This window comes from Papaver somniferum, chromosome 3 (genome assembly GCF_003573695.1).
Source record: "Papaver somniferum cultivar HN1 chromosome 3, ASM357369v1, whole genome shotgun sequence".
In the NCBI taxonomy this organism is placed as follows: Eukaryota; Viridiplantae; Streptophyta; class Magnoliopsida; order Ranunculales; family Papaveraceae; genus Papaver; species Papaver somniferum.
In genome coordinates this window covers 131,461,065-131,484,630 of record NC_039360.1, presented here as the reverse complement: position 1 = coordinate 131,484,630, position 23,566 = coordinate 131,461,065, and the positions used below count along the sequence as shown (strand labels likewise).

Here is a 23,566-nt window from a genome sequence, read left to right as displayed (position 1 = left end):
ATCAAATTATTTAGCCATTCTTCGTCAGTTTCTGCTTCAGTCAAAATCTCAGCATCATTATAATCCTTGGGTAGCTCAATTGAGTCTTCCACAACTTCAATTAATTTGGTTTCATTGTCAATATCTATCTATTCAACAACCTCTTCATCGGAATCAGAATCATCTCCTAGAAATTCTAGTTCATTGGTGCAAATCTTAAAACCATTCTTTGATTATGTTACACCATTTATAACAACAGTTATGTCATATCCATTCTCCTCCTTTTGAATAGGCGAGTGATCGTTATTATCATCCCCAGTTGAAATAACATTATCATTATTGCAAGGATTTTCCAAAGGTTGCTCATCTTCATCAGAGTCTTCGTCAACCTCATAATGTTCAATATCCCAACGACGTTGAAGTTCCGCTCGTATTACCATGTTAATTTCTTCGAGAGTCTTTTCCGATGCTCCAGCTTCTTCTAACTGATCATATTGCTTATAAAGTGTTCTGATATTAATACATTTTCCGCCATTATTCACGATGAAATTTTCAGACTGTATCTCTTCTTTTGACATAAATGAAGAAAGAACATGATAAAGAGGAGTAGGTCTTTCCAAACTCTCTGTCATCTGTACATTACTAGAAAACAATTGATCAGAAGCATAACTATCCTTCTATCCATGTGATTGCTCACTTACATACCCGTCAGAAGGTTGTTGATATGTATGAGAGTATTCATAATGCTCTGTAGGGTATGGTTGGTAGTTTTTATATGAATGAGATTGAAATCCAAATTGATTACCACTATAGTATATATGATGATTGGTATTGTTCTCCATACATTATGTTTGTAAGGAAACATGACGACTCACAAGAACAAAAGAAAATATCTAAAAAAAAAGAAGCAAGCTAAACAAATAACAAATCAATTAACAACCGATCCCCGGCAGCGGCGCCAAAATATGATGGTGTCGATAATATAGCGGTAGTAAGGATCGTTCCCAGGAGAGTTGTGTAATTGATATGTTATTTAATTCAGCAAAATAATAAAACAAAGGGGGATTGGTTTATGAAATAAATAAAAAGAATAAAAAGAGAATAAGATGAAAGGGATGATCAAGGAGTCCTTCGCCGTTACCAAACGTTGACTCTTATAGCATACTTATCTATCTTTCGTCAGAACCATTCATCACCAACCGTAGGATTGCAAGTACGCTTAGATATCCCCAAAACTCCTCGTATCACCGGATAACAAGTATGCTTAGCCACCAGGTTTTATCCGACTGAGCCGCCTTGAGGTACGCTTACAAGGTGTAACTCAACCAAACGCTTTAGGCCTTGTGAATTTAGGTTTGATCCCAGCAGTTAAACTCAGTACGCTCGGTTCACTTACTGGTGTTGTCTTCACACATGATTGCTTCACAGAATCCCTCTGCAAGGTCTCACGTTCTCTACTTGTGTAGGAGATGCACGAAAATTACGGATCGCTCCAAATCTCTACTTGCAACAGAACAATCAATAAACTAATTTAGTATGCATCCCAAATCAATATAAGAATCATTCATAAACCCTAAATATAGAAAAGACAATCGATGATGATTAAAAACTTCAAATAGATTGATATAACTGATAAAGCTTCACGCTAGCACATTGAATTCATCCTTAATCAACAAAAGTTTAGATTTTCGTGATTACACAACTACCCGGTTTTCCCTTAAAGGGGTAAACCATAGAATATGAATAAAGAACAAAGTATAATATGAGGTGTGATATGATTCTTAGGTTAAGAAGTATCTTAATTAAATAGTCTCCACGTTGTGGCTGCGCCCGTGCCAAATCCGTGCGAAGTAGGATGCCAAACTAACCAAATTTCCAAAAATCTCAAGTCTGCTCGTGTAATGACATCTCCAAACAGTTCAACGGGCCTGCTTCAATGCTGGTTCGGTCCATCCCAAACTCGTCAGTGGCCTGTCAGTCAGCCGCAACTGACAACATCTATATTTTTCTACGACAAATTTCTTTTCTTTTCCCTGAGTTTGCACACGGTTGTAAAACCTTACGTAACCTCAACTGAATTTTTGTACGGTTTGATATTCACACCATAAGTCCAACTGAGTTCCAATACGGCTGGAAGTTCCCATACGTAAGTTGAACTGTAAACTCTTATACTCTTTTTCCTTGACTTGTTCTCGAGCTTCACTATTCACCGAGCACCAGCAATCAACAATGACAGCAGCACGTCCCTGCAGTCTCTGCTCATTACAGACTCCTCCTCTTCCATCGACTATCAACCGTAGCGGCATCCTGATGATAATTCATCACCAGCCATCAGCCATCTTTCACCGCAGACTCCATTTGCAGAACTCGAGCTCCAACTCTTCATTACCGAGCATCATCACTACTGCCAATCATGGCAGAACCCATCAACAGCTCCGCGATTTTCTATCTCGAACTCATCAGACTATCATCTTATTCTCTTTCTCACCTGAGCGAGTCGACTTTAATGGCAACGATCTATCGCTGCCAAAACCAAACCCCAGTTCCTGTTTTACCAACTCGAGCTCCTTCCTGACTCTTCACCATCATTCTCTGTCGACAACAGCGAGAATTCAGTTCCATCCATTGCCAAGCTCAGTAGCTTCCATCGATACCTGCCATCAGTCTGCGTCGCCTCTGGCAACTTCCAGCATCTTTCAGTCATGGAAAGCTCACCGCGGCCATTGCCAAAGCTCCATCTGCGTCTCAGTCAACTATAGCCATTATCCCTCCCATCGATACTCAACAGCACATCCATGGCAGCAACCTTCATTGATCACTGCCATCATCTCAACTCTCTTATTGTCATCACTGCCATGAACCTCTGTCTCCTGTGGTTAATCGTTACACTGACCACGAACCTTTAACAGTGCCCATTCAACTGTCAGTTATAGAAGACTGACAGTTTAATTAATATTTTGTGGCTGCCCTGAGTATAAACACCGGTGCCTATAACATTTCTGTAGGTTCTCTAGTTTTCCACATCTTCGGCTTGCTTCAAATGTTTCCATATTCTTCATATGACGTCGGATTGACTTCATTCTTTCGCCATTGGCTTCGTCATTTCGTTCTCTTCAAGGTGATAGCAAGCATTCCTGCATTTGAACGAGTTCCAATTGGTCTTTGGCCCTTCTCCACTTGTAGACTTCACTTTTTTTATAACTCTTTTCACTTCTTTTAGGATGATTCACCTATTAAAACACAAATAAGAGAAAACAAACATAATATACACATACTTTACAAGAAAATATTGCAAATACTAGCATGGAGTTGACACTAAAGATATATAAAATATGCACTTAACAGCGCCCAAGCACTATGATTACCTATTTTGCTTCATTATAGGTTTAATATAGCCAAACCAAAAATTAATAAAATTAACTCCACTACGGGAGGGACGCATTTCTTAGCTTATATAGACGTCAGAACAGTAGAAGTAAAAAATAAAATAAAATAATCCCAATTATATTCTGTTAGATTTCAATAAATTCATATCATTTAATCAAAAAAATTGGAAATATAATAGGGAAAAAGAGTTATAGTAAATAAAAGAGGTAAAAGAGAAATATTAGAATATTTATATACATAAATAGGTAAACACAAAAAATTAAATAGGATACTTAGTTTCAATCAAAAACCATACGAAAACTAAGTTTCCATAAAGAGCTTTTATTTTATACGAAAATTGAGTTTTTGTCTGGCCTTACTTAGCTATAATGAGGAACAGATGTGTTTAACTTACTAGCAAAGCCAAGCAATTTCACCACATTGGAGCTAAGCGATGCCCAATTGAAATAACGAGGGTACCAAGTACACCACAATTTTTTCGATATCAACCTATAAGTTAGATACCTTGCGTGATCTAATATAGACAGAGACTGTCAACCCAAGTGTTTGGATTAAAGTACAAGTGTGATTACTTTACTATAATTTAAACAATTATAATACATAACGCTAGCTTTTAGAGTAGTTTTTATGTGTTGCACTTGCTAATCCTAATACTATCTTCTTGCATGTTTATATTAATGTTTATTTAATTAGATTTTATTTTGGAATATAACTCATAATACCTAATATTCATGGATTATATATATGTATTGCTTATTGTGTGAGATTTGTTATTTGCTATCACATTCTAGTGATTGAAACAAATATATCATAATTTCTCATAAGTTAAGCTCTTAACTCTTTGTGCTTGTTACTGGCTAAAGAGGATTAAACTATTTTGAGAATTGCAGTATCGATCTCTCCATGATTATACTTTGTGAATATACTGCTTAGAACTTCGTAAGATGTTCCTCCTTGAATGCATAACCACCAGGAAATAAATTGTGAACTTTAATCTCTATATCCGTACATGGCTAGGAAGATATAATTCTTATGTTGAGTCATATCGTATAAATGGTCCTCTTTGTTTGTAACTTCCCTAGAGAATTATTTTTGACGATGATTATTTTTCTCACGAAAATATTATATCTTAGTGCCTCTAACATTAAGATCGCTATTTTAAACTTCTTTACTTGTAACGGACGAGAAGAGGTAAAATACTGGGATACAAATTTACTTTGTTAGTAACCGACGAGTAAATTTGTTAATGTCCAAGAGAATCCTTGTCTTGTGATTAGAGTAAGGTATCTCATGTTTTTCTTCTGGGAACGACATCAACGGGGGAAAGTTATTTTTGAACTTGTGCTTAACTTTTCATATCTTTGTGGGGAGTGCGGCTATGGAGATGCTTTTACTTATATATCTCTTTGATGGAAACACCGAGATTTCTTGGTGAAATCGTCTATAAAAGATGGCATGTGTTCTATAATCCTGATAACTCTTTTGTTAATTATTATGATCCCTATTTTTCGCCTTTGCCAATTTTGTTGACAAAAGGGGGAGAATTATTAAGTAGTGTCTTACTACAACATATTGGTAGGCTTAGAAACCTACGATTATATACTGCTAGCAAACAGTATCTAAAACATAGATAACGACAAATACGGGTCGGTGCTTCGGGGAGTTGGATTGGTGAAACTAAACTTCTAAGGTTCCACACATATGGAACCCAATGGGTATTCGAGTGACCAAAATATTTATGACTATACTAAATGCAAGATTAAAATGAATATAAATATAAACTGGGGCTTTGAATCTACCGCCCACATGCTTAGAAGTTCCCTAATTTGATATATTAGTTCCAAGGAGCTATATAGATGATATCCTCAAACTACCTTGAAGATATGATACAATCACTAACAAATATGATGACTTAATCTCATCAAAATATGTCAATTCCTAGTATTACATATCTGTTCAAGGCAAAGGTAACCACAAATCGAGCTAAATCAGTTTACATAGAGCTTAAATACATAATAAAGAATTATTCTAACTACCATGGATGCTTGACATATAAGGTGAAAGTAATTTGCTAGTATTCAGAAATCAAATCATGTTTATTGATAAAATTTCATGGAGAACAAGTAAAATCAAACCAAGTATTTCTAACAATAAGGGGGTTTAATCTCCGCCCTAGCATAAAATTTTAGAACATATGCAAAATACTGGAATTAAAACCTAAACTACTACAACTTGCACCAGATACTCCGATCTTAGTTTCAATATACATCTGCCTCCTCAATTTATACAAAAGTCTCCCAATTTTCAATAAAGTACAATTAGAAAATTAGGGATTTGATATTTTCTGAACTCACCACTTATGCATAGTCTTCATCATACAGATCCACCCTATTGTCTGATGAATTTGATGTTGCATAAATCTTGAATTTCAGACCTTTAGTTACCACTCTCACTTCTTTTAGGGACAAATTTTCTGGCTTAGTGTTTCTCAAGTAATAACTAATGATATCTAGGGTTATCTTGAAACGGGTACAAGGATTACTGGAGAAATATGGCGACAGAGGTACTTGAAAGCTTGAAATAGAAGGAGACAGAGAATGGTCGGTGGTGCTGGAGGTTGAATACTGAAACTATCAGGGGAATAAAAATGGTTGTCAACATGATAAGGAGAAAGGGAAAAAGTCTGATCTTGGAATTGAAATATAAATGGAAAGGATAGAGGGTCCACTTGGGTGTTAAGTTTGAATACCAAACATGGTGTGCATTGCTGGCCACTTTTTATGTTATTATTAGAGCATTGCTCGGTCGAACTCATAAGTGTTGCTATGTCAAGCTTGCAGTCAAATTTAGTTGTCAAAACTATATCTTGATTTCTATTCTACAATTAGTTAAGTTTTGGACTAGGATAAAAATATAGTTGAGAAACAGTGGATAACGACAGTCATCATTGCGTTATACCGTTTGATGGCGAAGATCAACCGAAGCTTTTGGAGAACTTCAAAAATGAAACGTAAGTGAAGACTGAACCACATATTTCTCAAGTTATATTCACTTTTCTATCATTTAGACGATGTCGCATTACTATTTAGACTATCATGTATATTCAAGAATTTCGAGTCGAGAACTAGTTATCAAGTTAGGGGACTTTTCGAAATATAATAAAAAAGCTTAATGAACATTTGTTCATACTTGATGAATTTCGGTTAAGGAAAATTTATTGTTCGGGATCAAAATCATTATTCAAGTTTTATCATTCAAAAATAGCCTGAGACAGTGATACGTGTCGTTGATGTTATTTGACTATGTTTCCAATCGATCCATAGAGAAATATAGAACTACTATAGACTCGGATACAAAACAGTGTTATCAGTCTTACAAACCGGGAAAACAGTTATAAATCTGAACCCGTATTACATGTACTCGTACAAGTAGAGGAGTAGCTATATGTCGACTTGTAGATTATTTGTACGCATATCCTTATGCACATCATGTAAAAAATCTGTTTAACTTGTGAACCAGATCGGTACGCATGCCCGTGTGCAAACCATAAAGGAACTGTGGTCACGAAATCGGGTGAGTATCCATACCGGTAGACGTACCAAAATAGTTATGTTTTATGGAACTCGTTTGTGTATCCATACCGGTACGCAAACCAAAATAGTTATGTGAACTCCGGAACCGGTCATAGTCTTAAGGTACACATACTGGTATGCATACCTAAATAGTTCTGTTAACTCCGGAACTTGGTTTGGCTTAATAGTTACAAACCGGTACACGTATTCTGACTGACCTGAGTCACGAACGGATATGGTTTTTGTATATTGTGCATATACTAACCATGTCTATTATTTTCAAGTGCGATTAAGTTATTTCTACGAGATAATTAGCATTTGATCAATTCTGTAAAAAAACTAGACTTGTTTGATCACACGATTGTGACTCAAGGTTAATGCCGTAAGTGTTCATGAAAATGAGTATTAAGCTTTTAAATTCAAATCGTCTAGTTTCGGCTAACCACCTTGAACATAGTCTTTATATATGGTTCAGTTACGATCTCACCCAAAGCGTATATCTTGTTTATGTAAATCAGATTCAAATATTCATCTAACGGTGGATATTTGATTGGTTCTAAAGCTATCTTAGCTTAAACCTAAAGCAACCTATGCTTTGAATGTCTATAAAAAGGGAACTTCAAGCAACTGGGATTTTTAAATTCCGACACTACTTTTGTGTGTGTCCTAATTGTAACTAGAGTCGTCCTCTTCCTAACCCTTTTAGGGTTTGGCGACTACAAATACTTCATAGGGATTCATGAAGCCAGATCAAGTTATCTTTTCTTGATAACTCGAGTATCCTGATCTTGATCGATTCTTGAGTTGCTCACCTGATCAAGATAGATATAATCATCAAAGTTTTTTCGTTTCAAACTTTGTTAATTCCACAAATTATATACTTATGAGGTGAATAATAATCTAGGTTGCACTTCGGGTTGCATAAGTCCGGATTTTGAGGATAGCTAGACTCTGTCAATTACTATCGATTTTCATCACCTTTGATCAAACTTTTTGATTGTTAAAGGAAATCACATATAGGCTCTATCTGTGGGAGTAAGATTGGTTTAAATTCTTCAATTGAGTTGAAGCAACTCTTAGTTGGTGTGACGTCATCTAAGGGAATCAATTGCGCAGAGTCCTGCTGGATTCAAGAGGCGTAAGGAGAACGATTGTACCTTAATCAGTGGGAGACTCGATTAGGGATCAACTACGTTCCATCCCCAAGTTAATTGGTATTAGGCTAGTGTCTGTAGAAGCTTAATACAATTTGGTGTTCAATGTGGACTAGGTCACATGGTTTTTCTGCATTTGCGGTTTCCTCGTTAACAAAACTTGTGGTTTCTGTGTTATTTACTTTTACGCATTATATTGTTTATCTTTATAATTGAAATATCAAAGGTTGTGCGGGAATCAATCATAGTAGATACATACGACCTAGTTTATTGGATACAACTTGTTTGATTCTTGAACATTGGTCTTTAGTACCGTCTAAGTAATGTCTTTGTAATTAGGTTCATGGATTTGATTCTGGAAACGTTCTAATTGCAAGAAAGATATATATATATAACTCCAGATATTATTCCTTGATTGAGTTGAACTTTTAGAGTTGTATTGAGTTTGTCCATACATATTGCCTAAGAAAAAGTTGGTGGTGCATTTTGGTACCCCCGCATTTTCAGTTATCAACTGAAGCAAGTTGTGATCTATAAAGTACAGTCTTCAGCTAGCCCCACTAGCATCAAAACTTAAGCTTTGTTACATATTTTAGTAGCTCGTCATTTCAACAATTTCTTGAGCCGATAAACACATCCAAATTCTCTTTTCTTACCCTCTGTTTGCACAAGCAATCTAATCTCTTATTCATCATTTACTCAACCATCGAAAACACAATATAAAATGAGATTATTCCGACAAAATTACCCGCTAATGAATATATGCGCAAAATACAAGATTTAATATAAAATGAGAAATTAAAACACTTGGGATGTGATAGAATCCTATAAAATTGTCTAAAAACACGCATTATTAGGCACTGATCATACATCAAAACCTGAATATTGCTCGTCCACGAGTAAAACAAAATATAATGATATCCTACCTACACCACGTTGTTGGTCTCTTAGTTATATTTAACGAATGTAATAAGCCTTTTAAACCACTAATTTTCCCTAGTGGATGAATTGAAGTCTCGCGAGGGATTGCTTAGAACATACCCACAAAGATCTAGGTCAAAAGAGAGCTCACCCCGTAAAAAATGTGTCACATGCAATTTTGAGATTAGTTCACAACAAAATGTCTACTTGAGACATGCAACATTATGTGATAGTGTTCCATATCCTTAACCCAAACATTATCCAAGACTTGGATAATGCATATGAAATAATAGCGTTGCCAACCGCGATATTCTTGTCTATTGCTCGGAAAAAATAATGCAAGTGATACAATTATCATAACGAGCTGAGCCAAGCATCAGTCTAAGGCATGGATGACACGTATTTACTTAGATGATAATATCAGGATGAGTTAAGTGCGTGACCAAGAAAATTGTAGCGCCATGATGGTTGTACATTGGCTCAGGACAAGACAAATATAACGTCATCATGGACGTACATTAGATTGGACTGATGGTTATGAGTTATATGCGCATAACACACATGTCAGAGCAAGGAGTTGAACTAAAACGTTTATAAAGTATCTTTATAAACGTATTTGGAAAGGCCTTACCACCTAGGATAGGTGCGGCATCAATTGGAAAGCCATCACAAAATCTAGTAGTTGAAAAACACTCAACGATTATGATAACTGCCTATATGGATGTCCACTGGTTGTGCAACCGGTTGCACAAGGTTTGGCTATATTCTTGGCATTATAAATAGGCCAGAAAAACCATGCAATTGTAGGTCTTCAAGTGTAGAGGCATCAAATGACATTAGAGAGTGAGTTTTAAGCTTAGTTAGGAAATAAGCTTGTAAATCCGTTAGTTGGACAAAATTTTTAATCTTCCCCTAAGATAATAATGTAAAGGATTTCGTTGGTTTAAGTTTTCTATGTGTTCTTGTTGATTCGTAAGTACTCCCCAATTCTATGAAGCATAGTGATGGCATTAACTCCTGTTTGTAGTATGGGTTACAATCAATGAAAGGTAAACAAAAAATCAAGTTAAGTCTTTTGTTGCATAACTCGCATGAGTGTTGTTGTTTGTGTTGGTGCAAAATCGTGGGTAAAGTTCGAAGTCACTGAACTATGTTACTGCCGGGTCATATTCGTGCCAAAAATTGCAGGGTGCATTTGCGGGTGTGACACACACACCATAGGATTTGGCCTAATTAGAGGTGTTGGAAGAATTATTCGTATCCGAATTCGGAACCAAATACTTTCTTATAAGGTTATACCCGTTAGCATCGGTCTTTACCCATAGCCCGCCCACGAAGCGAAATTATCCGACGACGAAACGACGAGATGGAAAAGATAAGACAGGCTACTTGAAACATGCAACATTATGTGATGGTGTTTCATATTCTTAATTTAGAGTTAGCTCAATTCATGGAAGGAATTAGGGATGCAATGCAAGTCATGAAATGACTAGGCATTTTCCAAAACATTGGACAAGGTTTGGAAAACGTATATGCAACAGTGGTGTTGCCAAATGTGACATTGTTTTCTATTGCTCGACAATTTTTTTCTGCAAGTGATGCACTTACCGTACAAAGCTGAGCCAAGCAGCAAACTAAGGCATGAATGGAATGAATTTACTTAGATAATGACATCAGAATGAGTTAAGTATATGGTCAGGAAAATTATGGCGTCATAATGGTTGTACGTTGGCTCAGGCCAAGACAAGTATAGCGCCATCATGACCGCATATTGGCTCATACTGACGATTATGAGTTGTATGCACATCACACCCATGCCAGAGAAATGATTTGGATTAAAACAGTTATAAAATAGATTTATAATCATATTTGGAAAGGCCTAACCACTCAGGACAGGTTCATCATCAATTGGAAAGACATGACAGAGCTAGTAGTTGAAAAACACTCAAGAGGTTGGGATAACTGCCTATGGACATATGACTGTCCATAAAATGTGCAATCGGTTGCATATGGTTTGACTATGGTCTTAGCGCTATAAATATGCCAGAGAGATCTTCTGATTGTAGGTCTTCAAGTGTAAAGGCACCATATCGCAGTAGAGAGTGATTTTTAAGCTTAATTAGGATATAAGCTTGTAAGTCCATCAGTTGGACATAATTTTTGTTATCTTTCCCTAAATTAATGAAAAATATTTCTTTGGATTAAAATTGTCTATGTGTTCTTGTTTATTTGTAAGTACTCTCCAATTTTGTAAAGCATAATCATGGCATTAACCCTTGTTTATAGTATCTACTGCGATTAAGGTAAATAGGTGTTTATGGGTGAAAATCATTTCTGCCGATTTTGGTAATTTCGGTAGGTGAGTGAGAAATAAATCTAAACCCTAAACAAATTTACTGCACGGGAGTACTTTAGATTCGAGAGATCAATCTGTACAACTCCGGCCTAAACCAAGAAATGGTCGTTCCGGATTTGCTTCGGTCACAAATAGGAGGAGAAGGGCTGGTTTAGGGAGGGAAGCGAAGAGAATGTTGAGACCAGAACAGTTATGGAAGAGTAGTACTTGACTTGTATCAGAAGGTGAAGGCTTTTTGGAAAGCTAGCAAAGTTGCCTTTCTGAGTATTGTATTTCTCCTGACCAAAAAACTTGTTGTCTTGGTGGAAATAGGTAAGGCCTATTTATACAAGTCTAAGTGAAACGTACTCTGGCCTCATAAGAAAAATAAACGGATGAGTTAAATGGGAAGAAGTGATAACGCCTGATATTGATGGAATTTGATGGAATTGATGTTCCATAATTAAAGAGCGTTTCACCATTACTTCCTGCATTTACTAACCGTTTTATTCTTAATACACTGTCTTGAAACGAACATTTGTGTATGCCGCACGCTGTAAACCATAACCAAAACCCTAAATAGCATCCCCCAGTTTGTGACATGTATTGATGTCTCGAGTGTTTTCGTGGAAAACGTGTAGCATGTCGTTGGTGTTTGATAAGTTGAGCTTGAGAGATGTGCCGGCTCAGTGGCGACATTCGACGGTCAAGATTTTGCATCTTGAGAGGAATTGTGGCCTTTGATGTAGGCGCGACATGCCAAAGTGCAAGGGTTGCATGGCATGTGTCAATGGCTTGTGTGGAATTCCTTGGCTGTAGGTTTCGCATTGGGTGCAGGTGGCAATGCCAAAATGCAAGCGTCGCTTGGCATGTGTCAATGGCGCGTGTGGCAGCTTGGCCATAGGTTTGCACGGCTAGGCATGCTAGGCCGCAAGCGTCGCTTGGCATATGCCAATGAAGCGTGTGGCGGCTTGGGCCTAGGTTTGCACGGCTAGGCATGCTAGGTTGCAAGCGTCGCTTGGCATCTTCCAATGGCGCGTATGGCGGCTTGGCCCTAGGTTTGCACGGCTAGGCATGCTAGGTCGCAAGCGTCGCTTGGCATGTGCCAATGGCGCGTGTGGCGGCTTAGCCCTAGGTTAACACGGCTTGGCATGCTAGGTCGCAAGCGTCGCTTGGCATGTGCCAATGGCGCGTGTGGTGGCTTGGCCCTAGGTTTGCACGGCTAGGCATGCTAGGTCGCAAGCGTCGCTTGGCATGTGCCAATGGCGCGTGTGGCGGCTTGGCCCTAGGTTTGCACGTCTAGGCATGCTAGGTCGCAAGCGTCGCTTGGCATGTGCCAATGACGCGTGTCACGGATTGGCCTTTGGTTTGCATGGCTTGGCATGCTAGGTCGCAAGCGTCTCCTTGCATGTGCCAATGGCGCGTGTGGCCGTCGTGCCCTAGGTTTGCACATATTGGCATGCTAGGTCGCAAGCGTCCCTTGTCATGTGCTAATGGCGTGTGTGGCGGCTTGGTCCTAGGTTTGCACGGCTAGGCATGCTAGGTCGCAAGCGTCACTTGGCATGTGTCAATGACGCGTGTGGCGGCTTGGCCCTAGGTTTGCACGGTTTGGCATGCTAGGTCGCCAGCGTCGCTTGGCATGTTCCAATGGCGCATGTGGCAAAATGATTGTGCAGCTCGAATTTGGCACGGTTACCGTGAAACGCAATGATTATGCAGCTCGAATTTGGCACGGTTGCCATGATGCGCAGCGATTGTGCGGCTTTGCTTTTGGCATAGTTGCCATGGTGCGCAGCGATCGTGCGGCTTTGGTTTTGGCATAGTTGCCATGATGCGCAGCGATCGTGCGGCTTGGTTTTGGCATAGTTTCCATGATGCGCAACGATTATGCGGCTTTGGTTTTGGCATAGTTTCCATGATGCGTAGCGATTGTGCGGCTTAGGGTTATGTGTGTCGAAACCCTAGTTTAGCATTTGAAAAAAGATACCCTGGTAATTTTTTACATAAGTACATTAAATGTTCTAATAAATGTGGTCATCGGTGACGTCATGCTATGCGTAAGGTTTTACGATTTTACCCCTTGTCTAAAAACCACTATCAACAATAGGAAGTCAAGTTAAGTCTCCCATTGCATAACTTGTACTAATGTTGTCGTTTGCATTGGTGCAAATTTATAAGGCCGAATAATCGTGGGTGAAGCTTGAACTCACTAAACTACGTTTCTGCCGGGTCATACTCGTGCGAAAATTGCAAGGTGCATTTGCGGGTCTGACACACATGGGTGAGCATGGGCCGGTATAGACCAGTTTGTTCCTCATCCGCATCCAATCCAACATCCAACGGATTTGCATCCTGTAGATGCACGGATGGACGGATTGTATGCGGATAATTCAATGGATTTGTTTTACAATTAAAGTTTATAATAGAGAAATATAGACAACAATTTCATGGGTAGTTTTAGAAATAAGACTTCATTATTTAAGGGTTTAAAACTGGATCTTAGTGTAATGATTTGAAGAGAAACAAAAACCCGACCCCTGTAAAATAAGATGTTTTTGGTGTACTTGGGATCAAGTATGCCCACCTGTGCATATATTGGTCTTGTATCTTTAAACTCATCAAAGAATGACACAAAACGAATATCTAATTTGGCAAAAAAACAAATGTATTAACTTCATATTTATACTGAAGAACTTTGATAAAAGAAAATATGTACTAACAGGTATGGATGTCCAACGGATTTTCAAGGTTACACCCGGGTCCAATCTGTAACCTGTTTAATTTCAAAAATCCCACCCACATCTAACCCATTAGCGAACTGTCCATACACCCACCAGCAAAAATACAAATGGTCCCGGCTAAATCCGCGGGTTTCGGGCCAATGCCCACCTTACTGACACACACCATGGTAACTAGCCCAATTAGAAATACGGGTGTTAAAAAATTATTCGGATCCGAATCCAAATACTTTCTTATAACTAGGAATTACTAGTTAATCCTATTTTAGAGAACCCGGTTACTGTCTAATTCACTCATAGAAATTATTTAATCGGTAGTCCAAAAACATGTTTTTGGACCAAAATTCTTTACTACTGGTCCACCACATGTAATGTGTTCTTTCACAGATGCACATAATACCCTTGACATCAAACAATAAGGAGAGTTAAATCTTATCATCATCATTTGCATTTTCCTTTCCCTGCTCGATCTCTGATCTAGATATGAAGATTGTGAACTCGTTAGGATCTCTGATGGAGTCGTGTTTTCAAGCAAATATATTTTGGTAAGTGGGTTCCATTGTCGTTGATCTAAGTTTAGATTTGTTTTTTGATCGATTTTACATAATCGTGTATTTTAGGGATTTATTTTTGAATTATTCCAATTGGTTTGATTTTGGATCTCAATTGGTTTGATGGTACATATTTTATCTTGAACTTACAGCGATGGATCTTCCATTCTTATGGAAGATATTTAGGAAATTTTAACCTAATTTATTAGACTCTTACTCTCATTCTGCAAATTAAATGTATGATTGGATTGATGATAATGGTGGAGGAACATTTACTTTGTGTTTATTGATATGACATACAAAAATGACTTTCTTGCCTGATTGCCAAGTAGGTGATGAAGAATCATCAACTTATTAAAAGAAATACACGGTTGGTCCTCCGGTGATAAATATTGGGTTTTTAGAATGAAATTAGTGCTAGAGAAACATAAGTTTTACATAAATTTTTGCTTCTTTAAGCTCTAGTGGGGACTTGTATGACTATTAATGAAATTTTGGATTTTTTTCGGTAAAGCCGCATCATCTATAGGATATGTAATGTAGGATATGTAGTGAGTATTAGAAAATATGTATTGTAGCATATGAATTGAGTATACTATGTATATTTGATGTACCGAGAGTGAACTTGAGTGTACGATTGGATTCTATAGTGATTTTGGTGTACGATTTTTAGGTTTATGGATCTACTATGTTGTTTTTGTTTTATCAATTGAGTAGATAATTTGATATACTGAGAAGAAAATGAATTCATGTCTGATATTTTCATTCAAATAGACTTTGCAATATATTTATTGTTGGTACATCTCCAAAATATGCATATCTGCTTGTGTTCTTAATATAATCATTTTCTTGTTCTTGGGATTCTTGTAACGATCAGATGATCTTCGCCAAAACATATTTTTGACTGGATTAATACGTTCTAGGGGTTCAGTCAGCACATATTAATATTTACTAGGTTTTACTCAGTACATATTAAAATGTACTAAATTCATTTATGTCTGTTTACGTGAATTTGTAATGTGTTTTTCTTCAAATCCTGATGTTTGTTTGCTAAATTAATAAGAAACTTATTTACTCATGTTATGATGTGTTTGCTTTTATAAGAAGCATGAGAGTTCAATGGTTTTCTGAATGTACATATGAAGAAAGTAAGATAAGTTTGTTGCATTTCTTTATTATCTTCTGTTGATACACTTTCTTTTACTTTCTTGCTTGTGTCAGATCATCCTTGGATTTTATGAAAATGGCATTGCTCGTAATCGTGCATTAGATCCAGCAGTTCTTTCTCGGCTTAAAAAGTTTTCTGCAATGACAGGTACATATTCTGCAATGATATTCTTATCAGTCTTTGCAGAAACTGCACTTAATTCTAGACAAAATCACTCAAAATCTACTAGGATTTCACTTAGTACATATCGAGATCTACTAGGTTTTCGCTCAGTACATATCGATATGTATTATGTTAGGTAAGATAGTTAACTAAGATGCTTGTACACGTAGTGATTCATATTGATACATACTGTCAGTTGGGCTTATTTTTGTTTTCGAACTTTTTTTTGTCCTATTATTATTTTGTTCTCTGTGATGTTTACCTAATATTGCATAATGGGGTCTACAGGAGTTGGCACCATCAGCGTGCTCATCAAACAAGGAGACGATATCAAATGTGTGATATCTACTAAATTTCACTTGGTACATATCAATATGTACTAGGTTTTCGCTCAGTATATATGTACTAAAGTTTCACTGTATACATATTGATATGTACCGGGTGATACAATATGTACTAAAGTTGGATAAGTTATGTTTATGGCAGAATTTTCTTTTAAGTACCATGTTTGTAGTACGGGTAGATATGTACTGCTATTAGATAAGGCTTCATACTCTTTTTAGTATTTTATTTCAAGTTCATACGATTAGTATGTTGCAGTACCATAAAAAATATTGAAGCTAAGTTTTTTTTTTCTTTTTTTTTTGTAGACCATGTTGTACTAAATTGTAGACCTTTTTGTACTAAAAATAGTCTTGAGTTAAAATTTCAGTTTTCTTATTTGCGCGCAAGGTTTTACAGTACATGCAGATATGTACTGCTTGTATTTGAGGCTTCATACTCTTTTTTTTTTTTTTGCAGTTTTTCTTTTTTGCAGATATGTACTGTTGTTTTCTTAAAGAGGCTTCATACTTTTTCTCAATCGTCTTCATGCTGACTAGTATGTTGCAAAACTATAAATTCAAACAAAGAATTTAGAACAGCGGTACAATATTGCAAAATATTACAAAATAATGACGGGAAAAATAATATAAGAGACGATAACGTACTCAACCATTGTGTTACTTGAAAAAAAAATTCCAAAGAAACAAAATGATTCAGTATATATATCAATATCCGTACATAAGCTACTTTATAAATCAATTTTTTTTTTTACATTTTGCATTGAGAAGAATATTGGTCATAAACCATGACATACCATACAAAACACAAAAAAAAAGAGAAAACATTACTTATTGTAAAATAACTCTTTATTAGCTAGTTACAATTGAAAAACATCTAAGCAAACAACTACTAGTTTTCCACTGCCACACTACTAGTTTTAAGCAAATAAAGGATTAAACGAACACCACAACTACTAGTTTTCCAATGCCACACTGCTCCCGTAACCAATTACCGATCCGTACCCAACCACAAATCCCTTATCAGCACTATATCAATGCCCACCAGCAAAGCTATTATCAGCTCCAGCACTATCACCTAGCGTATACACCTCCACCAGCACCATTGACTACAAAGCTACCATAAGCACCACAAACCCACATAGTCATTTACCTGTATAATCAACAAGCATCAGAAACCTAAATTACAAACTTATCCAACTGTACATGTTGATATTTAATGGTGGATATGAATTGTTAAAAGTCAGTTTTTCAATTAATACATACCAATTTGCATGTTAGTACATATTATAACATAAGATTAACCTGTATCTACTAGATGTAACATGAACTGGTCATATATATCCATCATTACATGTTGATATGTACTAATTCAATAACAAAGTACTTTCAACAGCACATATCAAAATATAAACTAGGATTTCTAACAGTACATACTAATGTGTACTGTGGGATCATACAGAACATAATATGAACTGCAAAAGTTAAAGACTATGATACATGCGTTACATATTGATATGTATTGTATGAGTATGATCATACACAACATTTGATCAGTACATATCAAAGGTTTTTAACAGTACATTTCAGTATCTACTATAGGATCATATGAGGAAATTTCAAAATATACAATACATATCAAGGGTTTACCTGGTACATATCAAGCATACAAAGGTTTAAGCAGTACATGTTAATATGTACATTATATCTATGTAAGATAAAGTACCGATGGTTCATATCCTACAATACATATCAAGGATTTTGGTTTGTACATACTGATATGTATTGTAAGATCAGATGCAGCAAAAGGGGCAGTACATATCAAGGGTTTTTTATCAGTACATACTGATATGTATATACTGTAGGATCATATAAGAAAATTGGTATAAAAAATAAACAAAATTAGAAGTAGAAACATTTCACAGATAGAAACAAATTAGAACCAGTACCTTTTTTTTGTTTTTGGATGAAAACCCAGATTTTTTTGATTTTGGTTGAGTATCAATATATTTTCTTATTTTTATTTGATGCTGATTCAATTGATTTCTTCTTCTTCTTTGATTTAGGTTGAGAACCGAAACTAATTTATTCTTCTTTCATTTGTTCTTGTTATAACCATTTTTGTCGATTTGAGTAGAAATCAATTTTCAGATCTACGGGTTTTGATGATTTAGGTTAGATGAAGATTGTAATGATCTTGTTGATGATTTCCTTTCAGATTCGGGTTACTTTTGATTTCTGCGTTTTCGATTTCAGGGATTAAATCGTTGTTCGTTTTGATTTTGATCTTTATTGAGTGCTCTAGTTTATATCGATGTTGGCTTTGAATCTTGATTTAGGAGAAACGTGACTGTGTTCGCACGTGAAATATCATGGGTAAAGAAGTAATTTTCGCTTCTCAAATCTTTTTCTGGACCTCCAGATAAATGTTATTTCCCCTTGGACTAGCGATTAAGTTGGGTCGGGTATTGTGGACGAAATAGCAAAGTTCTCTTCTTATAAGGTTATACCCGTTAGCACAGGTATTTACCCGTAACCCGCCCAAGATTTGCCTTACAGATGAAGAGGAAGAAGTTACAAAGCCCTTTGTTTGTTTCCTCGTCTATCGAATCGAACTAAAAACCTAATAAAAACCTTTTCACTTCACTCTCTACAAAGATTCAAAATTGGTTCCCAATCATTCGGTTTTCTTTTTTTAATAAATTAGGTTTTAGATAGATTCTTAGAATTTGAGATCTTTGATTTAATTTATGGCGACAACCACAGCATCATCATCAACAACAACAACAGCAACATCAACCATACAGACACCAGATCAAATCATACCAAACGGTTCGTTACAGTCCCCTCTTTCTTTTTCATTTTTTGGTTTGTTGATTACAGTACTGACCTAATAATTTTATGGGTTTTGATTTGATTGAAATTTAAACTTGTTTTGGTGCGCTAATTTGGTAAGGATCATGTAGAGCTTGTTTTCTGCATGTCGGTTGGTATTGGGTTTTGTCATTTGCTTTCAAATTCCAATGGAATTTGTTTGTTATATGTATTGATTATACTCAGAGTGGATTGTTTACGACATAAGGAGGAGAACTTTAACCCTATCTTTCGCAATTGATTTCTATTCATATAGAAATTAGACATTGAGGTTTAATACAGTCTGGATCCAGATTCTAGGTTTATTAATATTCTGGTGGCAGTACATACGCTTTATGTGATCAGTAGGTATGGTGATATTGGAATTCGCTCCGCTTAGTTAACATACTGTGGGATTTGTACATTGCAAGCCACTATAGTCTCCCATTTAACTTAGGAATTAGCTGCTTTTGAGCAATTTCTCATGTGTTATATCATGGGATTACACAATTTTTGACAGTATAACGTCGAATTCATCTTTTTAATGCCTTAGTAGTCGATATGTGCATTTGTTGATTGCTGTGCGGTGTTATTTGTAATTCCATTGTATTATAGCTTGATTAGCTTGTTCACTTTGAATATTTAAAACAGGATTTATATATGTTTTATGTGACGGGGTTTACTCAAACGTTGATTATTTTAATGTTGTTGTTTTATGCCAGACCTCTCAGAATCCTCAGAACCGCTGAGTTTGCCAACTGTAGATGCAGAAGAGAAAGTATCTGAGCCAGAGACCAGACAGGTAATTTTAATTCCTCTACCTTGTAAAAACTGTCTTGTTTAGATTTGGTGGATCACTTTTTCTTATGCTAGGAATTATACGGAGACACTCTTTTGTCCACGGATGAGCTACTAGACTGCTAATATGCGTGTCTTGGAATGTGATAGCAACTAACTCCTGTTTTCTTGATATATTGTCAGAATCATCCTAATAAAGATGAAAGGACCGTTCCTTCTCAGGGTGCCTCTAGGAATCCACAAATAAATGTAAATGTGCAATCTACAGGGGCAGCTGGAGATGGTGGCGCTGTTTACTCTCCAAGCGTCTATGCGCCTCAAGCTCAATCATTTTACTATGGGGGTAGGTCAAATTGCTGTGTTTTTTTTTTATTTCCCCAGATGTCTTCATGCTTTAACAATGCTATCACTAAATAGATTTTTGCAAACTAGCATAAGTTCTAGTGAATTATGAGATATTTTTTTTTGGTAGTTTAAATGGTGGATTGGAATATGTTGTACATTACAGTAAGTTCTAATCCTCATACCTGTCAATTAGTTTTCCTTATTAGGTTTTGCCACGCTGCTTTTAGATAAAGATGATTGAAGTGGTATATTGATTCTCCTAAATTTTATATTGTACCTTCTGGGATTGTAAGATTCTGGGCTGTCAACGTGTTTGAGATACTGTTTTCAATCTGTACTTTCACGTAGGTTATGATAATAGTGCTGGTGAATGGGGTGATTACCGTCATTATGTTGGTCTAGAAAGCCTAGATGTTGGATCTACTGTAAGTACATCTCTTCCCCTTCTATGGTCTGCCTTCATGTTTTGTAATAATTACACTAACTTTTCTCACACTCTCTTCTTTAAGGGTGTCTTCAATGATAATCCGTCCCTCATGTTTCATGCTGGCTATGGGTACAATCCTCAAATGCCATATGGTCCATATTCCCCCGTCACAACACCTCTACCTTCTGTAAGAGGGGATGGCCAACTCTACTCTCAACAACAGTTCCCGTATTCAGGTCAACCTTACTACCAGCAACCAATTCCTCCAAGCATGCCATACATTACTGCAACAACACCGGTTTCACAAGGTGATCTGGCTATTCCACTTAGTATGGATCAACAAGGCGATGGCATGTATTATGGGCGAAGAGCTGGTGGTCAGCCTCAGTTTGGTTCTTATGGTAGAGGAGGCAGTGGCTTTGCTGGAAACTCTGGTAACTCTGGCTTTTACGATTCGAGGCAGGCTTATGATGGTTTTGGATCCGGTGGACTCTGGTCAGATTGGTCGAAATCCCCAGATGCGCAGAGGTCTTATAATCCGTTGCTGTCTCCGGCAGCCTCGCCGCAATCTATCAGCACATTTGGATCACTGGGCCGGAATGCTGGGATGGTTTGTCTCTTATCTCTTTACGTTTTTGCCAGTCCGTAATTGTTCTCTCCTTTTCTGAAACGTTTATTTGAATCTGCTCGGGCTGATCTACCCAATGAAAAAAATAGAGAAGTGGGAGAAGCAAATTATAAACATCAGGTTGATGTAAGCTCACTATTTAAACAATTTGCAGGCATCTCAACAACAAAGAGCAACATATGGCTATCGGTATGGATCAGGTTCAACCTCTTATACCAGAAGCTATCAAAATAATGGGATTTATTCAAGATCTGGTTTCAGAAGTCCCTCAATATCAAGTTTGGGAACAAGTGAGAGTTGGCTGGCTATTGAAAAGGCTAAAAGGCGAGGAAGAGATAGCGTATCTGCGTGCGGTTGTGATACCACTGCTCCTGACATTCTCAGTGAGCAAAACCGAGGGCCAAGAGCCTCAAAGCCAAAGAGCCAGATCACAACTGAACATGCTTCTTCTGTTGATGGTGGTAGTAAGACTGGGTCGTCTGCTTCAGGGGCACGGAAAGAATTATATAATCAGCCTGACTTTGTCACCAACTATGAGGATGCCAAATTCTTTATAATCAAATCTTACAGCGAAGATAATGTCCACAAGAGTATAAAGTATGGAATCTGGGCAAGCACTCCCAATGGGAACAGGAAACTAGATGGTGCGTATTACGAAGCAAAGGAGAAGCAAAATGGATCCTGCCCAGTCTTTCTCTTCTTCTCGGTACGTTACTTAGCGTCAACCCGAGTTAGCAGATTTCATTGTCGTTTGTCAAGAACAACAATTTTTTTTTTTTTAAAAGTATTCTGTTTTCTTCTCAATTAGACTTTTTTAGCTTTGTTTGCGGCAGAGCTATAGTTGAAAAACATCAACTTGATAACATATGGTGTCCTATCTTCTTGCCGAATTAGACTCTTTTCTTTTCAGCTCTGTACCTTTTTTCTTGTTACACTTGTCTTTATGTTATTAATCGTGGCAATCGTGGAATTAACTGCAGGTTAATGCTAGTGCACAGTTCTGTGGCGTGGCAGAAATGGTAGGACCTGTAGACTTCGATAAGAGTGTGTCTTATTGGCAGCAAGATAAGTGGAGCGGGCAGTTCCCTGTCAAGTGGCACATAATAAAGGATGTACCCAACAGTCAGTTTCGTCACATTATTCTTGAAAACAATGATAGTAAGCCTGTAACAAACAGCCGAGATACACAGGAGGTAAGTTTTAGTACAGGTCTTTAATATTCTAGAAAGCAACTCTTTTGGAATTTTGTAATTCTCTTTCTTTGAACATTTTGCTCGTTCAATAAATTCTACATAATCACGCACAGGTGAAATTGGAACAAGGTCTAGAAATGCTGGGTATTCTGAAGAATTATGAAACTGATTTGTCAGTTCTTGATGATTTCGATTTTTATGAAGAGAGGCAGAAAGCAATGCAAGAGAGGAAGGCGAAACAGCAGCAACAACAACAACAGGGTGGAAGCAGCTTGAATAATCAGACTCATCCGGTGGTCGGAGGAAATGAGCATAGGAGTGCAGTAATAACCTCCGAGTATCTAAAGCAATTGCCCAAGAGCTTTGCTCAAGTTGTTCGATTGGAAGAGAGTACAAATAACCATAAAGAAGAAAACCAGCTTACTACAGAAAAAAGTAGTGCTGGTTCCATTGCCACCTCTGAGGCCATTGGCAATCGACTTCAACCTGAAGACACCACAGAACAGTTAAAAGCCGGTGGTTGATTAGCTGGATCGTAGAATCTGACATATCCCTTGCTTTCCTTTCTGTTTTACCTTTTTCATTCTCTTGTTAGTTTCTTTGGGTTTTAGCTGTGTTGGGAGGAATGAGTGTGCATTGGTGTTTGGTGGCGAGCGATGGTTTTTATGGCTGGTGAGGAGCACAACATCACATGTATAGTATGCACAATATAATGCCTGCAGCAGCCATTTCCCATTTGTAATCTCGTTTTTCCTTGTTGTTTTCTTTAAGTTTAAAGTCCTCCTTCAAACCTTCCAAAACCCTTGGAAGGGTTGCAAATTAATTAATAAAAAGATAAGATAATATGTATTAGCATCAGCAAATTTGGGGACTGCAAATCTGCTTTTAAGTCCTCAGATAACAGTTAAAAGAAATAAAAAAAATAAAATTGTATTGCTTTAAACAGGAAAAAAAGAAACTTTATTGCTTTCATTGATCATATAACAGTTAAAAGAGGGAGAAACTTAGCCTCTA

The 23,566-nt window shown here is 37.0% G+C and overlaps 1 protein-coding gene across 1 annotated transcript; it reads left to right on the top strand.

The window, feature by feature from the left end:
• The first annotated feature begins 18,850 nt into the window (after window positions 1-18,850).
• On the top strand, window positions 18,851-23,493 carry LOC113357395. The gene is made up of 8 exons (XM_026600768.1): window positions 18,851-19,140; window positions 19,884-19,963; window positions 20,143-20,302; window positions 20,653-20,729; window positions 20,814-21,341; window positions 21,514-22,065; window positions 22,340-22,552; window positions 22,666-23,493. Exons 1-8 carry the CDS (start codon window positions 19,059-19,061, stop codon window positions 23,074-23,076), a joined length of 2,103 nt encoding a protein of 700 aa, XP_026456553.1. The 5' UTR covers window positions 18,851-19,058; the 3' UTR covers window positions 23,077-23,493.
• The last annotated feature ends 73 nt before the right edge of the window (window positions 23,494-23,566 follow it).

Bases quoted from the DNA above. Each gene is read 5' to 3' on its own strand.
- LOC113357395 (XM_026600768.1), top strand. From the start codon at position 19,059: ATGGCGACAACCACAGCATCATCATCAACAACAACAACAGCAACATCA. The intron at 19,141-19,883 runs GTTCGTTACAGT...GTTTTATGCCAG, and splicing joins AGATCAAATCATACCAAACG to ACCTCTCAGAATCCTCAGAA. The intron at 22,553-22,665 runs GTAAGTTTTAGT...AATCACGCACAG, and splicing joins ACAGCCGAGATACACAGGAG to GTGAAATTGGAACAAGGTCT.